This window comes from Hypomesus nipponensis, chromosome 23 (assembly GCF_054491055.1).
Source record: "Hypomesus nipponensis isolate SF chromosome 23, ASM5449105v1, whole genome shotgun sequence".
Lineage (NCBI taxonomy): Eukaryota > Metazoa > Chordata > Actinopteri > Osmeriformes > Osmeridae > Hypomesus > Hypomesus nipponensis.
Window position 1 is genome coordinate 11,428,386 of NC_140383.1, and position 17,332 is coordinate 11,445,717.

The 17,332-nt window shown below is 45.8% G+C and overlaps 3 protein-coding genes across 7 annotated transcripts in view; 1 reads left to right on the forward strand and 2 right to left on the reverse strand.

Moving 5' to 3' along the window:
* The window catches only part of gsk3ba (glycogen synthase kinase 3 beta, genome duplicate a), an 18,516-nt gene extending 16,545 nt beyond the window's left edge, over window positions 1-1,971 (reverse strand). For both annotated transcript variants that reach the window (XM_084689701.1, XM_084689700.1), the window contains exon 1: window positions 1,062-1,971. In XM_084689701.1, the coding sequence (XP_084545827.1) occupies window positions 1,062-1,149 (88 nt within the window). In that variant the 5' untranslated portion in view covers window positions 1,150-1,971. The remainder of the gene's footprint in view (window positions 1-1,061) is intronic.
* On the forward strand, window positions 917-12,409 carry LOC146234225 (zinc finger protein RFP-like). 4 transcript variants are annotated; one of them, XM_084689695.1, is made up of 3 exons: window positions 917-996; window positions 1,384-1,458; window positions 10,636-12,409. In XM_084689695.1, the coding sequence occupies exon 3, from the start codon at window positions 10,638-10,640 to the stop codon at window positions 12,288-12,290; it is 1,653 nt and encodes a 550-aa protein (XP_084545821.1). In that variant the 5' UTR covers window positions 917-996; window positions 1,384-1,458; window positions 10,636-10,637; the 3' UTR covers window positions 12,291-12,409. The 4 variants fall into 4 exon arrangements, with proteins under 4 accessions (XP_084545821.1, XP_084545819.1, XP_084545818.1 ...); XM_084689693.1 differs by lacking the exon at window positions 917-996 and having other exon boundaries at window positions 1,448-1,458; window positions 10,582-12,409; XM_084689692.1 differs by lacking the exons at window positions 917-996; window positions 1,384-1,458 and adding an exon at window positions 9,775-9,892 and having other exon boundaries at window positions 10,582-12,409.
* On the reverse strand, window positions 3,624-15,934 carry gpr156 (G protein-coupled receptor 156). The gene is made up of 11 exons (XM_084689702.1): window positions 15,707-15,934; window positions 12,450-12,594; window positions 9,485-9,612; window positions 9,251-9,389; window positions 8,880-8,990; window positions 8,613-8,738; window positions 8,361-8,456; window positions 8,025-8,261; window positions 7,212-7,267; window positions 6,887-6,989; window positions 3,624-5,855 (listed from the first exon to the last, which is right to left on the reverse strand). The coding sequence occupies exons 2-11, from the start codon at window positions 12,564-12,566 to the stop codon at window positions 4,470-4,472; spliced, it is 2,499 nt and encodes an 832-aa protein (XP_084545828.1). The 5' UTR covers window positions 12,567-12,594; window positions 15,707-15,934; the 3' UTR covers window positions 3,624-4,469.
* Between the last annotated feature and the right edge of the window lie 1,398 nt (window positions 15,935-17,332).

Below are 17,332 nucleotides of genomic sequence, written 5' to 3' on the forward strand. Positions count from 1 at the left end.
GCTGCAAAACTCATTAAGCTAAATGCAGACCTCTGCCATTCCATACTGCCATTCCAAATTCTCCCTCCTTATACAAACCCACACATACCCCCAAACACGCACATTGTCCATTTCAGGTTCAGAGACAAGGACACATCTTTCTCTCACTCGCACACAAACACACACAGACACACAAGGATCGAAGGCCCCCACTAATGGTTTGTGAAGTCCTGGGTGCATTTAACTTGCCGCAGCAGAAGAGCTGCTCTCTTAACAGAAGAGCTGCTCTCTTTACAGTGAGGAGTAGGTGTGTCCTTCTTTCTGCAGGTGTGCATGTAATTTCTACCTAAATGTTCTTGAACAGGTTAGAAATAACAGTTTAGTCTCCCCAAACAATCACTAATTTCAAATATTTCTGCATAGGATCAAAATGTGTTCTGATCTCGAGATGTCGAGTCTTAAAGCTACAATGTGACAGTGCCAAAATGTTGACGACCTGAGCTGCACACAGTGTAATACATTCTTTCCACTTTCGTGACGTTTTGGGACCAAAAAGTTCAGCTTCCAGGACATCTTGCCTAATAGGTATCCAATCTCCGACCAAACGGTCCCTGAGTCACGTTCAAGTCATGGGCGCACCTTCAGTTTGACAGTTGCGTAAGGTAGCCATTCCTGTCTGTATCTAGAACACTAAAAAGTCTAGAAATGTGGCCATATGCTTGTGAATAATGCGAAAAACGTTAACGCTGCTAACGTAAATCAGCACTAACGATTTCCACTATCACCACGATGTATAATTGGGTCGGTGCCATCCCTGGCTCAGGCGCGGCCTTCTACCGCTGGCCATCGACCAGCCCTACCGCGCACGTCACGGAGCAGCGGTCCCTCCCCCCAAAACTGCCAACGAATCTCAGTCGGTGACACAGAATGAGAAGCCCGTGCTGCTAAAACTGTTGAACCGTGGCAAAGATTCAACGATGGTTAATAAGAAGACCAATTAGTTGGTTACCATATGAGGTGTGCATCTTGTGTTCATGAGGCCGTGAGGTTTTAGATAATTCAAAAAAGGTAGAGCTACTTACTGCTGACTTTCATGCTGCCGAAAGCCGAGGGCTGCGGCACTGGTTTGCAGCTCTCCGCGAAAGAGGTGGTTCTAGGCCGACCAGACATGGTACAATGTTGCAAATCCTTATGACTACCAGACTAATTTGCTTAGGGGTTATACTATATCTTCCAATCCTTCAGTCGGTTGATTTAGTATTGTTCGCAATAGGATTAAACTCCCCCTCAGACAATGTTCCTTCTCAAACGTTGTTTTACCCAAATAAACTCCGGTTCTAGTCCACAACTGACGCTCAAAGCATAAGTTCTTCCTTTTAAATCTTGTTTTTCTTCTCTTGGTAGGCCTTCTGAGACACGTCTTCGACTAAAATAGTCATGGATCTGGCCTCTCCCTGTGCCCCCCTTATAAAACCACAGGTAATGTATTTCCCTAATATGAATAACGTTTAAGACAAATTCTCACAGGTGGAACAATCTTAATCAATTTAATTTAATCAATCCCCCTGGATGAATATGATATATTCCTATCGGTTCGAGACCATGCAGTTCCTTCTCATATCCCGATATGGAGACTCAATGATCCGACTGCCATGGCGGCTCCCTCGCTCTTTACCGACTATTCAATCGGAAAATCTGCCAGTGTTCAACCTTTGCGCGAACGGTTTCCACTGCTTAAAGATTGTTCTAATTCCTCACTCGCTACAGTCCAAATTAGGTCCCAGTAGTTTCCGGGATGCAAGGCCGCTATGTGCACTCCCAAAAATGATGGTCTTCCGTGGGGCCCGATGGTGCTGAAATTCTCTTTTATTCCTTCCCCATAGGTCTCGGACTGCCTTGCCTTTGTCACTAAGAACCTTTGTAACGCAATTTTCGTAAATGTTCAGGGATGATTCTTTGGGTGGACGCGCATGGCGACGGGTTACGCAAGCACTGCAGTGAAGAATCGGAAGATTGCGCAAAAGCAGGGTGAATCTACGGTGGGCAGTTCAGCCAATCAGAGACGCTTGACTCAAAGATAGGCGGAGAGACTCGTTCTGACAAAGATGTTCTTTTGGAACACATGGCATCATTTTATTAGCACCGCCTCCGCCGGCGCTCGTTGGCCTTGCGATAAAGCCCTTAGCCAGGAAGATAGCAATCCTCCCCCCTTCTCTTTGGAGTTTTCACTTCTCCGTTCCCATACACATATTTTCAAAGCACGGGGTTTCACAGACGTTGCGTACACCTAGCATTTGCCGTTAAATATGTGGAATGCAGATTACAACGCCTATCAACAACTAAGGGGCAGGGTACAAAAAATAATTTATGGCAGACTGGACCAATGGGACGAAAGGAACGGTCTGCTTCTACAAGCTACCAACAGCTGTTGACAGGGCGCCGGTAGTCAAGCAGCATTGTTGCTATGTTAGTTCTGGAAATCTACCCAATACCGAGAGCCGTGCGACACTATGTTACCTTTTACGCTCGGATACTAGGACAGATGTGTCAATTAGCCTATAGCCTTCAGTGTGGTTTTGGATTTTATACATATTTAACAAATCTCACCCAAATGTATTTCCACATATACTTATTTCTAAATTGGAATTTTAACCCATCTGATGTCCTCAAATCCAGATGGAATGTCTAAACCAGAAGTATATTTGTCATAGGATAACAGCTGGCAGGTAGAAACCTTCTCCTTCCACCTCCTCTCATAGCCTGACAAGGGGATGGGTATAACTCAGAGGTAGAGCCTTTCACTGTAGATCATGAGGTTGCAAGTCCTTCGTCACTTTTGAGACAACTTTAGAGTCCATTAGAGAAAAAAAGTACTATATTGCCTCATCATCCCTCCTGGCTCATGTGTTTCCATTGCTCTTCCTCCCCTCCACCACTCCCTCTGATGCCTGGAGCCTTTGTTTCTCCTTTCTGAGTCCTTTAACTTTCTTTACATTATTTGCCCGTGTTCTCTTTGCAGGCACCATGTCCTCAGAAAGCACATTAACAGCTGCTTATTAACATGGTAGTCCAACGTGTAAAAACAAAATATCACTCTATGGTAACATAACATCCACCCCTTTGTAATGATACATTATACATTTTCTATTTGTTAGGTGGATTCAATGGGGTATGACATCTTGATGGTCTGCCCAGTGCCCACTAAACTTGAACGAACCTTAAATGAAATCTTAGCAAAACAGTTTCCTGAGCGTTAACAATGCTCAGCTAGGGAGAGATCCCTTTTCTGCCCCATGCGTCAGTATCTTATGTCAACATAGTAAATGGAACTTTTGTGCTGTTATTTTTAGTCTGTATGTTCCGTCCTCCGAAGTATCAAAATAAGTTTCTCCAAGCCTGTCTCCCTGGCGGTAATAATGCATGGCCAAGTGGAAGGCAGCTATAACAGAGTGCAGAGGCAACGGAAGAGGCAGGTTTCTCCTCACACCGATCCTCTCTGCGGCTAACACAAACACACACACACATACACACACAGAAGTGTTCTACCATTATCATGGAAATATGGGGTGGCAGAGGGCCTTGGGGAAGATGGGAAGGAGAAGAGGAAGAAAGAATTGTGTGAATTTATGCCACAAAAACATTGATTCATGTAAAATACATGTATTTATAATTTATTAATTAATACAATCTAGTGTAGAATGTAGATGGGATATGCCACAGTATGAATCTACACAGTCACTCACACACACAGATGTATGCACAAACACGCATTCACACACACCAACAATCATCAATTACGAACAAATCCAACATACAATAAGAAACATTAATGTATAGTATATGTCATGTAAGGTGGCAATATTATCAAATGCATGCCCGCCCTTGATAACAACTACAAAACGCATTAATTGCATAAAAAAAACAAGACATAAATACTAAAGCCATGGTAGTAAAGCTAAATATATCAGTGTCTGCTGTAGAAGCATATCAGTATGTCCTCCTATGAGGAGGCAGTGGATGTCAATCAGAGTAATACCTTAAAACACAAGGACAAAAGCACCTGTCACATCCTGAACATCAGCTTTAACAACCTGACACAAACTGATACACTCAACAACACACAAATAGTTCATAGTGTTGCTTGTGAAGCATTGCTCTCACTGTCTAGTTAGAGTACTACAACAGTAGTACAACTGGTCAAACATAACAGTACTGGCCATTGAGATGAAAACAGTATGAGCAGGTACGTGCTGTACCTGGTCATGAACTGTAAAGTGCAGATTGGAGGAGGAATGCTGCTGGTTCATACAGTAGCTACAGTATAACAACACATACTTTTGTCCAGGGTTTGAAATTACCTAGGACTCTTAGGGGGAGTCCCCTAAAATCGTAGCATTACAGCTTCCCTCAGTCTGTTCCTCCGCTCCATTTGTGTTAGAGATTGTGCTTCTCATACTAAACACAGCTCGACATTACCATCTCTGCCCCCGTCACACAAAGGTGGGTTGAAGGTCCTCTTTGAAGTTGACGACAGGGTGAGAGGAGCGCCAGAGGCTGGGGTTTCCTTCGTATTCGCTGTCTGAGGAGTCTGAAGAGCTGTCAGTGAGGGGGTAGGAGCCATGCGCCAGGCAAGCATCACAGTAGGGACGGTGATAGTAGCAATAGTCAGCTGAGCTGCTTGAGTCTGTGTCGCAGTAACCACATGAGTCTCTGACACTTCTCCTTCCGGCCCGAACGTGCCCCACCTCGCCGACCCCGACCCCCTCTCCGTCCGGTAGGGGGGCCTGGCCTGAGAACGCAGAGATGGAGCATCTATGAAGGGGAGCTGTCTTGGAGACACGCCTCGCCCGCCGGTCCTTCACTCGGTTCTCCTTTACATCACTGCCTACGAGCCAGAGGGGGCTGGTCTCCATGGCATCCGTCACCGCCTGTGTTTTCGACGAATGTTTGTCAGGCGAGAGGGGTCCGGTGACCTCCCTTCTCCAAGCCGAGGCAGGGGGCTCCGATCCTGGATAGAAACAGGCAGGGGCACCCCATCTGGGCGAGTGGAAGGGAGGACGGCGCTTCCTCATTGCATAGGGGGAAATACTTGGGTAGCAGAAGACAGGGGGTGGATGGGGGAAGTGGGGGGTTGGGACAGATGGGTCTGTGGAGGAGGGCTGGGAGGATCTCCTGGACACCCATGCATGATTAGGTGAACGCAAGGCTGTTTCCAAGACAGCATCCACACTCAGTTCCTGGAGGACTTCCCGTAGCTGCTCATTGCTAATAAATCCTGGTGTCCACGGCGATGCAACTTGGTCGCCCTGACAACGTGTGGGTTCTGGGGTTGTGGGTCCCGAGCCCAGTGAGGAACAGAGGTGAGCAACGTCTTTGGGGGGAGAGACACTAGGAATGGTCTGCATCCCCTCGCTCTCCCTTGGTGTCCTCAGTCCTGTCTTGGTCAACATGGACGTCTGAGGCAGAGCAAGGGAGGGAGGCTGGGTCGGCCCCTCCATCTGATCTGCACTTTGGGGGTCTGCACTTGCTCTCCTCTGGCTCCCACTCCCACCATTATCTGGGGAAGCGGAGAGAGCGGCAGAGGGTAGGACAGGAGGAGGTGGAGAGGACACAGAAACAGCAGGGATAGAAGACAGAGGGTCAGGAAAGGGAGATAGGAGTGGAGAAGAGAGCAGAGAGTCTGTGTCTATTGGTGGCAGGGGTGTGGGAGGGCCCTCTGACTGAAGGACTGTGGTCTGGGTGAAGGAGGAGTTGAGGTTGGTAGTGGAAGAGTCCATATCTTGCTCCTGCCGGGGGTGGCTTGCTGACATGAGGCGCAGAAGCTTGTCCTTAGCGTTGTTGACCTGTTCTTGTAGACTGTCGATTGCAGCGTTTTTCTGGCAGACGCACACAAACACAAACATTATGAAATGGGCTGACACTTTATTGGTTTTGTGCTTATTTATTCGGTTTCAAGGTCTGATTGCTACAATATTTTTTGTGAATCATTGTTGGACCAAGCTTAACACAAGCTGTATGAAGCTTGTTCATATCTTATTAAGTTAATATTGACCAATTAACTACAAAAGGGGTGTCATTCAACAAATAAATCCACAAAAATCCACAACTGTTGGGCCAAAACACAGGATGTGTCCACGTGAATACCTAAAACATTCCCTAAAAGTTTCCTTCAAATCGAGAAATGGGGGGCGCTACAAATGCAAAACATGGCTGTGGCTGTATACAAATCAGACTATAAATCGGACACTGTGCAATCATTCCAAACTCACAGGATATGTTTCATAACAATGTTATGAACCATATGAGTAAAACTATTTTGAAATGCTCAATAGGTGGAGTCACCAGTTCCAATAATGTTTGCCCAACATCACCAACGTGGTGAATATTCTTTATTGAGCTGTTGAAACATGTCCACCTAGTGTTTTCAAAACAGACCAATAGGGGGGACTGCATTTCCGTGGGCCTGGCACAAATTGTGCCATAAATCCATGAGTTTGTCCATGCGTCACAAAACGTGGTCGGTTTTGACCAAATTGAACAAAGTTTGTAAAAATATTTTGAAATTGGCCAAAAGGGGGTGCCACAAAAGACCAGTGTTGACTGGTAATGCGTAACGGTAATAATTGTATCCAGGAGTAGTGAAACAAAATACAAATGACTTATAAATTACAGTACCGAGTCAAATCTGGACTATATTACCAAAGCGGCTATACAGACACATTTTCAGATTTCATAACCTTAATTCTATTTGTGAAAATGCAGAAAAGAGCTGGCTTGAACCCCGGAATTGCCATTTGCAGCTACAGTATATTTGTTATTCTGTCAGTTGCGCTACCCCATTAAAATTGAACCATGCATTATTTATCGAGGTTCATTATGAAATAAGTTAATTAGATTATTATAGAACCTCATTGAGGAGCATTTTCATGGAGTTGTTTTCCCCCAGCAGGTCGTAGACCTCGTCCTGGCTGTAGGCAGATGGCATGCTCTTACTGGGACTGCTGAAGTACCTGCAACAGCGCACACACACACACATACACACACACACGCACACATGCACACATACAGACATATGTTTCAGTTCACTCTGTATTTCAGGCCAGTAAGTTCACTGTTTCAATGCATGTATTTGCTGCAGTCTTTCTGGGGGAGGTTCAGAGTGGTTCTCCCAGTGTCAGGGTCTATGGAGCCACAATGTATCTGTAGTGCTGCTTTGTGATAGAATGAGGTACCTGGCCATCTGACTGGGACTGTTGTTCTCCTCCTTGAACCTGCGCCACTGGGTCAGCTGTGGAAGGATTTGGGGAGAAGGGGTTGTAGTAGAGGGGTGTAGGACAATGGTTGGACAATTACAGTGGATATATTATAGGTGCTGACCAGAACACCGGGTGTAGGCTAGTATGTGTTTCTCACTGTTCAGATAATTGTTTCTGTCTTCTGGAGAAGCATTCCTTCATCCTTACATCAGCAAACCACCCCTCCCACCACATCCTAGCAGAAACCAACACAGTGTCATTAAGGTGGCTTGCACAGCTTGCATGCTGTTGACTCATCAACAACCTATGTGTGAGTCACATACCCTTGGAAAAAAAGGGCAGGAACATCGATGCACACATACGCACTCAGTGTAAGCCAGAGGGGCCGGGGTCTGTCCGTCTGGGTAGAATGACGGCTGTCAGACAGGCGTCCTTTCTGTTTTCCTCTCAATGAGCTAGTATTTGGTCTCTCCGACAAAAGAGCCGCTGTCTTAGCCCCCGCTCTTCTAAGAGAGAGTTTTGTCTCCAAATGAAATCACCCAAATGTGATCTCTTTCTGTTTCCTTCCATACCCCACCCCCTTTCTCTCTCTGTATCATGTTGCACACCCCACTCCCCCTTTCCTCTTCCGGTCTCCCCCCCCCCCCCCAACCCCCTTCCTTCTTTATTCTGTCTCCTTCCCTCTCTTTCTTTCAGTATCCTCTCTCAACACCCTCTCGCCATTTTGCCTCCCCTCACAGCGGATTGATATGTGGCCGAACCAGACTGACACTGTATGGCCTCTCTTACCTGAGGCACAAACAGCAGACAGTTGGTGGCAAAGGTGCAGATGAAGATGGCTCCAGCCACCACACTGTAGACCAGGTTGGGCCAGGCGTGGAGGTAACGGCAGACAGGCAGAGCCACGGCCATGGAGAGGGTCACTAGGCTTACCGCTGTGATAATGGTGGGGGACTGGTTAACTGGAGGCAGGCTGACATTACTAGTCAGACCAGCCAAATATGTCCCATATAGCAAGAGACTACCCTGGAGAGTTGAGAAGAGGCAATGATGTCATGACGTCATGAGAAGTAATGGAATATCTGAAACATACATGTATTTAGGCACCGTGTATTGTATTATTACCTTCAACACAGCAAGAAGAATGATCCATAGGTCTGAGTAGACAGAAGAACAAGAGTCTGTCTGAAATAGAGAGTATGACACGTCCTTCTCCAACACCTAACAACAAAGAAATACACAGAACACACACACACACAGACACACAAACACATTGGGAAATGAAACGTTAGATTTCCATCTGATGTTTGACATGGTATAATGTGGTAGTAAATTAAAAAAAACACGACAAGATCAAACAGATGGTATCTTGGTTACCTTGACCACAGCACCAGTGGAGCGAGAGCATTGAACTGGGTCGGACAGATTCCAGGCCGACAGAACCAAGATGTTCACAAGGATCAGCAGACCTACCAGCCCCATCAGCTGAATGTCCCTGATGATCTGGAACACAACCAGAGTGAGAGGAGCGACACACCTAAATACACACACACACACACACAAATACACGCACACACACCCAAATACACACACACCCAAATACACACACACCCAAATACACAGAGTGAGGAGTAGTCAGCGTACCACTCTCTTGTCGGGCACCCTCTGTGTGAAGACTCTGTAGAGCCTCCACGTCTTCCCCAGGATAGGCCCAAACACCAGTGTGCTGCCGATACACAGGGTCCACAGCCTAGCCTAGGACATACACCACGTAGCAGGTCAACAGATACACCCATCACATACAGGAACCAGGAACCGGAAACCCAGCCATCCATTAGACATGGTTAATTAATGAGTTAGTGAGTCAGTGAGTGAATGAGTTAGTGAGTCAGTGTATAGTGAGTGGGGTGAGTGAATGAGTGAGTTATTGTTTAGTGAGTGAGTGAGTTAGTTAGTGAGTGATGAGTGAGCGAGTGAGTTAGTGAGTGAGTCACCACCAGAATATATGGGTTTACCTGTAGCACAGCTCTGGCCCCTCCGCCTGATTGCGGATGTGCATGTTCTTCGATTGCAAATAAGAAGCCACTGATGTACGTGAGGACACTCCCACACAGAGTCAGAACATTCAGGTTAGGACTGGACATCTTCACTATTCTGAGAGAGTACACACAAAACACCGTCAGCACACTCAAGTGTCAAGAGTCAGCATTCTCAGGTGTGTGTGTGTGTGTGTGTGTGTGTGAACCTACCTATTGTTCTTAAAGCGTAGGGTGAAGAGCAGGAAACAGAATGCCAGGAGGATGCCAGAGGAGAGCAGGGTCCAGACCACGGCACACAACACTGGAGAGAGCGACCTTCTCGGCTGCTCCTCTGCCGGCTACACCCAAACACACACACACACACACACACACACACACACACAATAATAGCACAAGCACACACTTTGTTAAAGGGTTAATGTGTCTGTGTTCATATCCAGGAACATTAGGAACTTAACTGTCCCTTTAAAAGGGGGGTTGGAGTGACCCGGTCCATAAATATGAGGCAGGGATAGGCATGCTGTCACTTTCTAAATAGAAACTAACCGCCGAGAGCCCCTCTCTAAAAGCTTTTCTTCAACCCTCTTGCACTGCTGTGGTCATTCGAAACACACATAGGTGAGTTAAGTTCCTTTATTAGTTCCTAGTTATTAGTTCCTTTATTGGAGTTATTTGATTTGACAAATATTTAGACTTTCTAAAAACCTAGTTAACATGGGCCTTTTCCTGCTTTATATGTATGACAAAAACAGTGACAGGGTGTGCCGGGGAGGGCGGGAGGGGATCGGGAAAACATGCAGAGAATGGCCTGTGCCGGAATTGAACCCGGGCCTCTGCATTAAGGCCTTAGCCCAAGCAGTACGCGCTCTATAGGGTGAACCACCAGGGCACGGTGCCCCTAGAATATAGTACATTTCTACTGTGTGTATTTGTGTTATGCTCGTGTTATAGTGCTAGACAGTTAACTGTGTATACCCCTGTAGACTGTTGTAGAGTGAATGATATGCTATGACAGATGGTGAAGTCTTCCTGCCAACCTCTCTCTCCCTCTATTGTTAGTCAGTATGAGTCTTTCCCAGCATGTAAACTCCCTATCAGCCGCACATAATGTACATGTCTCAATGAAACATAACACCATATGGCTTCTGTTACTGATGTTTAATCACGTTGGGATGACAAGTTGGGTATGGCTGTGAAAAGTGCCCAGAGCAGCTTAAAACAGATCTAAAGAGAGAGACTGGAAGATAAAGATAGAAGTTGAGGAACCAAGGGAAAGACAGTGAGAATGTTTTTTTTTTATCCACCAGCTGACTCCATTAAGATTAGTGATGCATCTGTTATGTTCCTGGCTGTGTTCCCAGTCATGGCTTTGGCTGGAGCTCTGTTGTCGGAGGAGTCCTTCCTGTGCCCTATCTGTTTGGATGTCTTCTCCCAGCCCGTCACCACCCCATGCGGGCACAACTTCTGCAAGAACTGCCTGCAGGGCTACTGGACCACCTCCTGCGTCTGCCAGTGTCCCATGTGTAAGCAGAAGTTTTACAGACGACCCGAGCTCAAAGTCAACACCTTCGTATCAGAGATGGCCTCCCAGTTCCAGAGGTCTGTGGAGCTGAGGTCCTCTGGTCCTCCCCGGGACCAGACCCCAGCCCAGACTGGGGAGGTGGCCTGTGACGTGTGCACAGGAAGCAGGGTCAGGGCCCTGAGCTCCTGTCTGGACTGCCTGGCTTCCTACTGTGAGACCCACCTGGAGCCTCACCTGGTGCTGCCCTCTTTCAAGAAGCACCAGCTCATTAGCCCGTTACTGACCATGGCGGACAGGATGTGTCACAAGCACGAGCGGCTTTTGGAGCTGTTCTGCCAAACGGACCAGACTTATCTGTGCCAGGTATGTGCCAGGAGAGAGCACAGGGGCCACTGCACGGTGACCCTGGAGGAGGAGAGCAGGCTGAGGAGCGCTCAGTTGGGACAGGCTGAAGCAGAGGTGCGGAACATGATCCAAAGCCGCCAGCAGCAGGTGAGAGACATCCGAAAGACGGTCCGGCTCAGCGAGAGGAACGCGGAGAAGGAAGCAGAGGAGAGTCTTGAGGTGTTCTCCGCTCTGGTGCAATGCCTCCTAAAGAGCCAGGCGGACCTTCTGAAAGCGATCCAGGAGAAGAAGGAAGCAGCGCAGAGGAGGGCTGAGGAGCTTGTCAAAGACCTGGAGCAGGAGATCGCTGAGCTCCAGAGGAGGAGCACTGAGCTCGAGCAGCTCTCCCACACAGAGGACCACCTCTACCTGCTCCACAAGCTCCAAAGGCCAGGCAGCCCACCGCACAGCAGGGAGTGGTCGGGGGTGGGGGTGCACGGCGTCTTGTTTGTAGGTACGGTGAGGAGAGCGGTGCGCAGGGCTACCCTCCAGCTGGAGGAGGCTGTGCGGGTGGAGGTGAAGAGGCTGTGTGGCATAGAACTGGGGAGGGCCCAGGAATGTGAGGTAGATGTGACCTTGGACCCCGACACCGCCCACCCCAAACTGTTCCTTTCCGACAATGGCAAGCAGGTCCGACACGGAGACAAAACACTTACGCTCCTTGACGGCCCTGCCAGGTTCTTCCCAGGCATCAGCGTGCTGGGCAGGCAGGGCTTCTCTTCTGGGAGGTTCTACTTTGAGGTGCAGGTGAAAGGCAAGGTGGAGTGGGATGTTGGGGTGGGGAAGGAGTCAGTCAACCGGAAGGGGGGGAACACCTTGAGCCCAGAGAGTGGGTATTGGACTCTGGGCCTGAGGAACGGTAAAGACTATTGGGCCCTCACCCCCACCCCTGTGCCCCTTCCTCTGATAGACAAGCCCGAGACAGTGGGGGTATATGTAGACTGGGAGGAGGGGCAGGTGTCCTTCTATGATGTGGAATGTTGCTCTCATATCTACTCCTTCACAGGCTACTCCTTCGCTGAGAAACTCTTGCCCTACTTCAACCCCCATCGGAATAAAGGAGGAGTCAATTCGGCCCCATTGATTATCTCCCCTGTCAATCGCACCTGAGACTCCCCCTCTCAAGGAACATACTTTAGTTTGTATTATTTACAGTAGTATCTAGAGAAGAGTGTACATTTTTCAGATCTTCCTACTGTAGTTAATGTAATAAATATGTTTTGAAGGAATCTGTGTTGTATTTCTTGAGTGCGTGTGTATACTATTTACCTTGGTCAGGGTGCAGAGCCTCTGCAGTATGTCCAGACCCTCCTGTGTGTTGACTCCAGGATGGATGAGGCAGTATTGGGAGTCACAGTAAGAGCTGCAGTTAAGCTCTGACTCCATGATTGGACCAGGTTCTCACACACACATTCTGAGGAAACACAAATACACAGCTACAATGAACAACAGCACAAAACACTGACACATTTTCTCCCTCTAAAACAGATGAGTAACCCAGACATCATGTTGCTAGACTAGTGTTGCATGAGCTGATCTTCTACTGCACAGTGAAAGTGTCCCCAAATCGCTGAATAGACTCCTGCCTTGATTCACCACAATGTGGTGCTGTTGCAAACCTCCACGTGAACCAGAGTCATTTTTGAAAGAAGCTTGCACACTAACATGGATTCATTAACAATGTCCCTGGCATGACATGGAGGATGGAAAGATGCTGATAAATACACAGAAGTATGTGAGTTGGACTAAACAGACGTTTGACTAGAGGCGTGTGAAACATACTGATGGTACAGTCGTGGCCATAAGTTTTGCCAATGACAAATGTGGTGTTTTGCAAAGTTTGCTGGTTCAGTATTTGAGGAAAATGTTTTCACATGTTTCTATAGAATACTGGAATACTGGAACATTTTCAATATATGCAAATAGTCCCCTGTTTTACAGCAGTCATCTGCTCTTAAAATCCAATCAGAATGATAGTGATTTCACCTGGCTAAAACTAGTTCACACTTTCCCCTGTGCAGTAATTTTATGCTAAGGCCCAGCAAGCTTTGCAAACACAAAATGTATGTCGCTCCTAATACTTTTGTCCATGGCTGTATATGACCAAACTAAATAAAGAGGAGGCACAGACAGAGAGACACAGAAACGGAAAGAGACAAAGTAAAAGGTTCAATTCAGTTCTTGAATACTTGATCCAAAGGATTCAAGTGTTCAGGTAACTCTGTGTGCACAATTACAAAATAATCCTATTTGTAAAAAGACAGTAGTGAAAACAGTAGTGTTGACGGTATGCTATGTTGTTGAAGTTGTATAATATATAAAAAGGGTATGAGCTGCAGTTAACAAAGCTATACCAACATATCTGCCATATGGTTGAATAACAAATTATATCGATGTGTGTGCAAACACATTCTGTCAGGACTATCATAATGTTACTACTACTATCAGTTTAAAATCAATTCAGCTCCCCGACAAATAGAGATACAGTGACCCAGAAAGACTACCAACACCATTCTACTGAGGCATTTTTATGAGGCAGAACACTCACTGCTCTGACATGTCGCTGGCTCAATTACCTTCCCAGGACTGTGATGTCATTGTGCACCGAGTTGTCATCTTTAGTTCTGCACTCTGACTCATCTACTACTTACAGCACTACTATTTACACCAGTCAGTGTGTGTGTCTCATCACCACATGACTGTCTGGGGACAGACTGAGACTCCCTTTGGGGGTTCCACTTCACATCATCCCAGAATTGGTAGTAGATTACTTACGACAGCTTTTGGCAGTGAGACAGTTTATCATGTTTTTTAGACAGCTGTGTGACAATGGTGAGATTCGAGCCGCCAACCTCAATTCTACAGCACTACACCAATGAGATCTTGCTTGAAATAGGAGGGCAATATTTTGTCACAAAGACATTTCAACATGCAAGTGTTTTCAATCTGCCTGAGTAATGAAACATTAAACCTTCGAGAAATGAATACTCTTGCATCAATGATGGAACTATAACAGGTCTACATAATCTTCAGTAACCTAACTAGGCTTACAATAACAATTTGGTCCGAATTAAGGCTACATTGTAAGCGGTGCCAAATGCTCTGCATTCATGAGTTCGTTTGCAGTGGAAATCTAAAGAGACAATGCTTGCAGTTCCTTTCCGGGTGCCTGGAAATGGCTGGAAATGCCTGTAGTGACTTCCTTTCATCCTTTCGTCACTTTCCAAGTTTAGATCACAACTTTACCAGCTTCACAGGTTTCCTGCTGGTACTGCCGGTCAAAAGAGGTATTTCCTCTCTATAGGTTTTGAACTATGAACAAATCTCCTCCACTGTGCTGGGCCACCAAAGATTGTTCCCCACCTAGCCAGGGGGGGGTCATTCCCAGATGAACATGATGGTGGGACATGCCAAGGTAGGTCATAGAGGAGAACATGTTTTGACAGTGCTCATGGTAAGGTGTGTCTCCGTCTGTCTTTAGAAGCCACGGTAACCACAAGTAATTCCTCAGCTGCTTGTGGTATGTTGGCCTATATTCTTAACTATTATAGCATAAAATCAGTTATCTGAAAGCCACCACTGTTGCTACAGTATTGAAGCCCACAGGGCAATCACTCTCAAACAGACACAACAACGTTGACAATTCCACGTTGTAACCTAGACTATGCTACTACCACTCACAAAACCTCTTTTATCAGAAATTGAGTTTAATCCATTTATTGTCATGTCAATTTCTCCTGCATAATCCTCCTTTCAAGATTAGAGAAGTGTAGCGGGGGAGCAGCGCGGCTCAACCGCGTGCATAAGGTGCCTGCACAAAGCGCGACTAGTGTTTTCCAGGACCAATATTGAAACATTCCTGCTCGGTCCATAATCCGTTTAGCAATGTATTCTAAGCTGATCAAGTTTTAGAATTTCGTTATTGGCACTTCATGCCTTCACTTCGAGCCAACAAAGACACGATTGAAACTACCACATGGCACTCTGCGAGCTATGGACCTACATTATTATTACTTCCAATATGGGGCACATAACCTACAACTAGAAGTAGGCTGTGTAAATGAAAGTATAGGCTAGAGCCTATTTGTAGCCCATAACAACATACTTTTAAATACAACACAATAATAGGCTACTAACACTTTGCCATACAAGGCCTTTAAGTAAACTTGGGCATAATCTGTGTAGGAACCGCCTCTGAATCGAACACGTCATAGAAGGCTATCTTTATGGGGTTCATTTGAAATTTAAATGAAGGCTAATAGTAAAATGTTATAAAATAAAAGAAATCTACGGTTTGACTAGATTTGATATTGCCAAAACTGAAATTATATTATTAATATGATTGTTTGTCGTTAGGGTATTTGTTTTATGTCAGAATTGTAGGCTGGGTAATGGGTGACAATTGGGAAACATCAAACTGGTACGCTATCCATTATGATGTGTTAGCATATCTACATGTTTACCAACACACATTGCTGTTTCTTAATGATAACAAATCAAACTGAAAAGTAGGCTATAAAACAAACCTGGTTCATCTGGGTTTCAAAGCCACTATCGATGCCAGAAGAGCGCGCGATGAGTCCATGCGCCTCGCTGATGCCATCGCTCCACTGCGCGAGTCTCAAAGATTAAAAGTATTCTACAAACTATTCAGCAACAATTAAAGTTCAATAGGGCAACAGAATCCTATCGCAAACCGGTTTTCTTAATTCAACAAGTAGTGTGAAGTTTTCTAATGCCGGGTTTTCGTTTCTCAACCGGTGTCATGAGAGAGAGAAAATTGCTATGATATCATGAAAACGGAGTGAGTGGGAGGTTGCGAGACAATGACTACGGAGGTGTGTGTCAAATAAGTGGCCTGCGCGAATGTGAGGCTTGCGGGTGCGCATAGTTTGAATACGGTTATCCAAATATGTGGTACCGGTGTTCTGACGTTTTATGCTACTGCTTTTGCAGCCTTAGCGCAAATACCCATTCTGACGCTTTCCTTTGTCCTCAATAAACTACATAGGACATTGCCAGGCCAGGCCATTACGCTCAAATATTTGTGCAGCTACATTTTCACACTAGAAACACACAACTGACATCACATTAAAGTGTAGCCTAGCCTATTATTACTAGGCTATTATTGATGAAGATAGATTCAAAAGTAACGTAGGGCCTACATATGTGGCTTATTGTTTAACTATGGGAGTAGTGTAGGTGGCAAAAAACAATAAGTAAGTGATATGTCCAACATTATCAGGAATTATGCCATTACTACCATGGTCACTTGCCAAAGATAAACATTTAGGGGAATTAATTTATATTTTCGTCAAGTTTTTCATGAGCCATGATGCCAGCTCAGATATTTGTAGTCCGCTCACCTTACAGAACCCTACGGCTCGGCTATGAACCAGAAAGCTGACATTATGGAAGCATGATTAAAAGACAATAACATTGCGTATACGGTTGACAAACAGTCCATATCATTTGAAAGTGACTGTAACAACAATACTAGGTAGCTATCCAGCTATGCCATTGTCCCCAAATAAATATCAAGATTTTCACGAACAAAATGATCAACCATGCATAGGCCAACTGTCAGCCGAAGCCTGAGGTGGCGAGTTGAATAGCGAATGGGATGTGAGCTTCGAAGTTGTTATATTCTCAAAATATCTAAAAATAATGTTGAATTGACTTATTGTTGTAATTAGTTGTTAGCTTGTTAACGTGGCGTTATGGCCTGGCCATACCCTATCTAGTTTATTGAGGACAAAAGAAAGCGTCAGAATGGGTATTTGCGCTAAGGCTGCAAAATCAGTAGCATAAAAAGTTACAACACCGGTACATATTTGGATAACCGTATTCAAACTATGTGCACCCGCAAGCCCCACATATATTGTAAACGGAGGCTTTGACTGACCCTGTTGCGTCCATCATTTCACAACACACGCTAAAGACTTAAGCAAGACCAAAAAGCACAAGCTCACATGGCATTGACTTGACGCCTCAAAGGACAGGTGCTGTTGTCTCTGGGGACAGGGTGGCGCGTGGGACAGGGTGTAACATAGGAGAGGCTGCAGTCTTTGTGAAAATAAATAATATGACATTATTGGCGCAGTGCAAAGGAAAAAGAAACATGTTGTTTTACATGAATAGGTCGATAGACA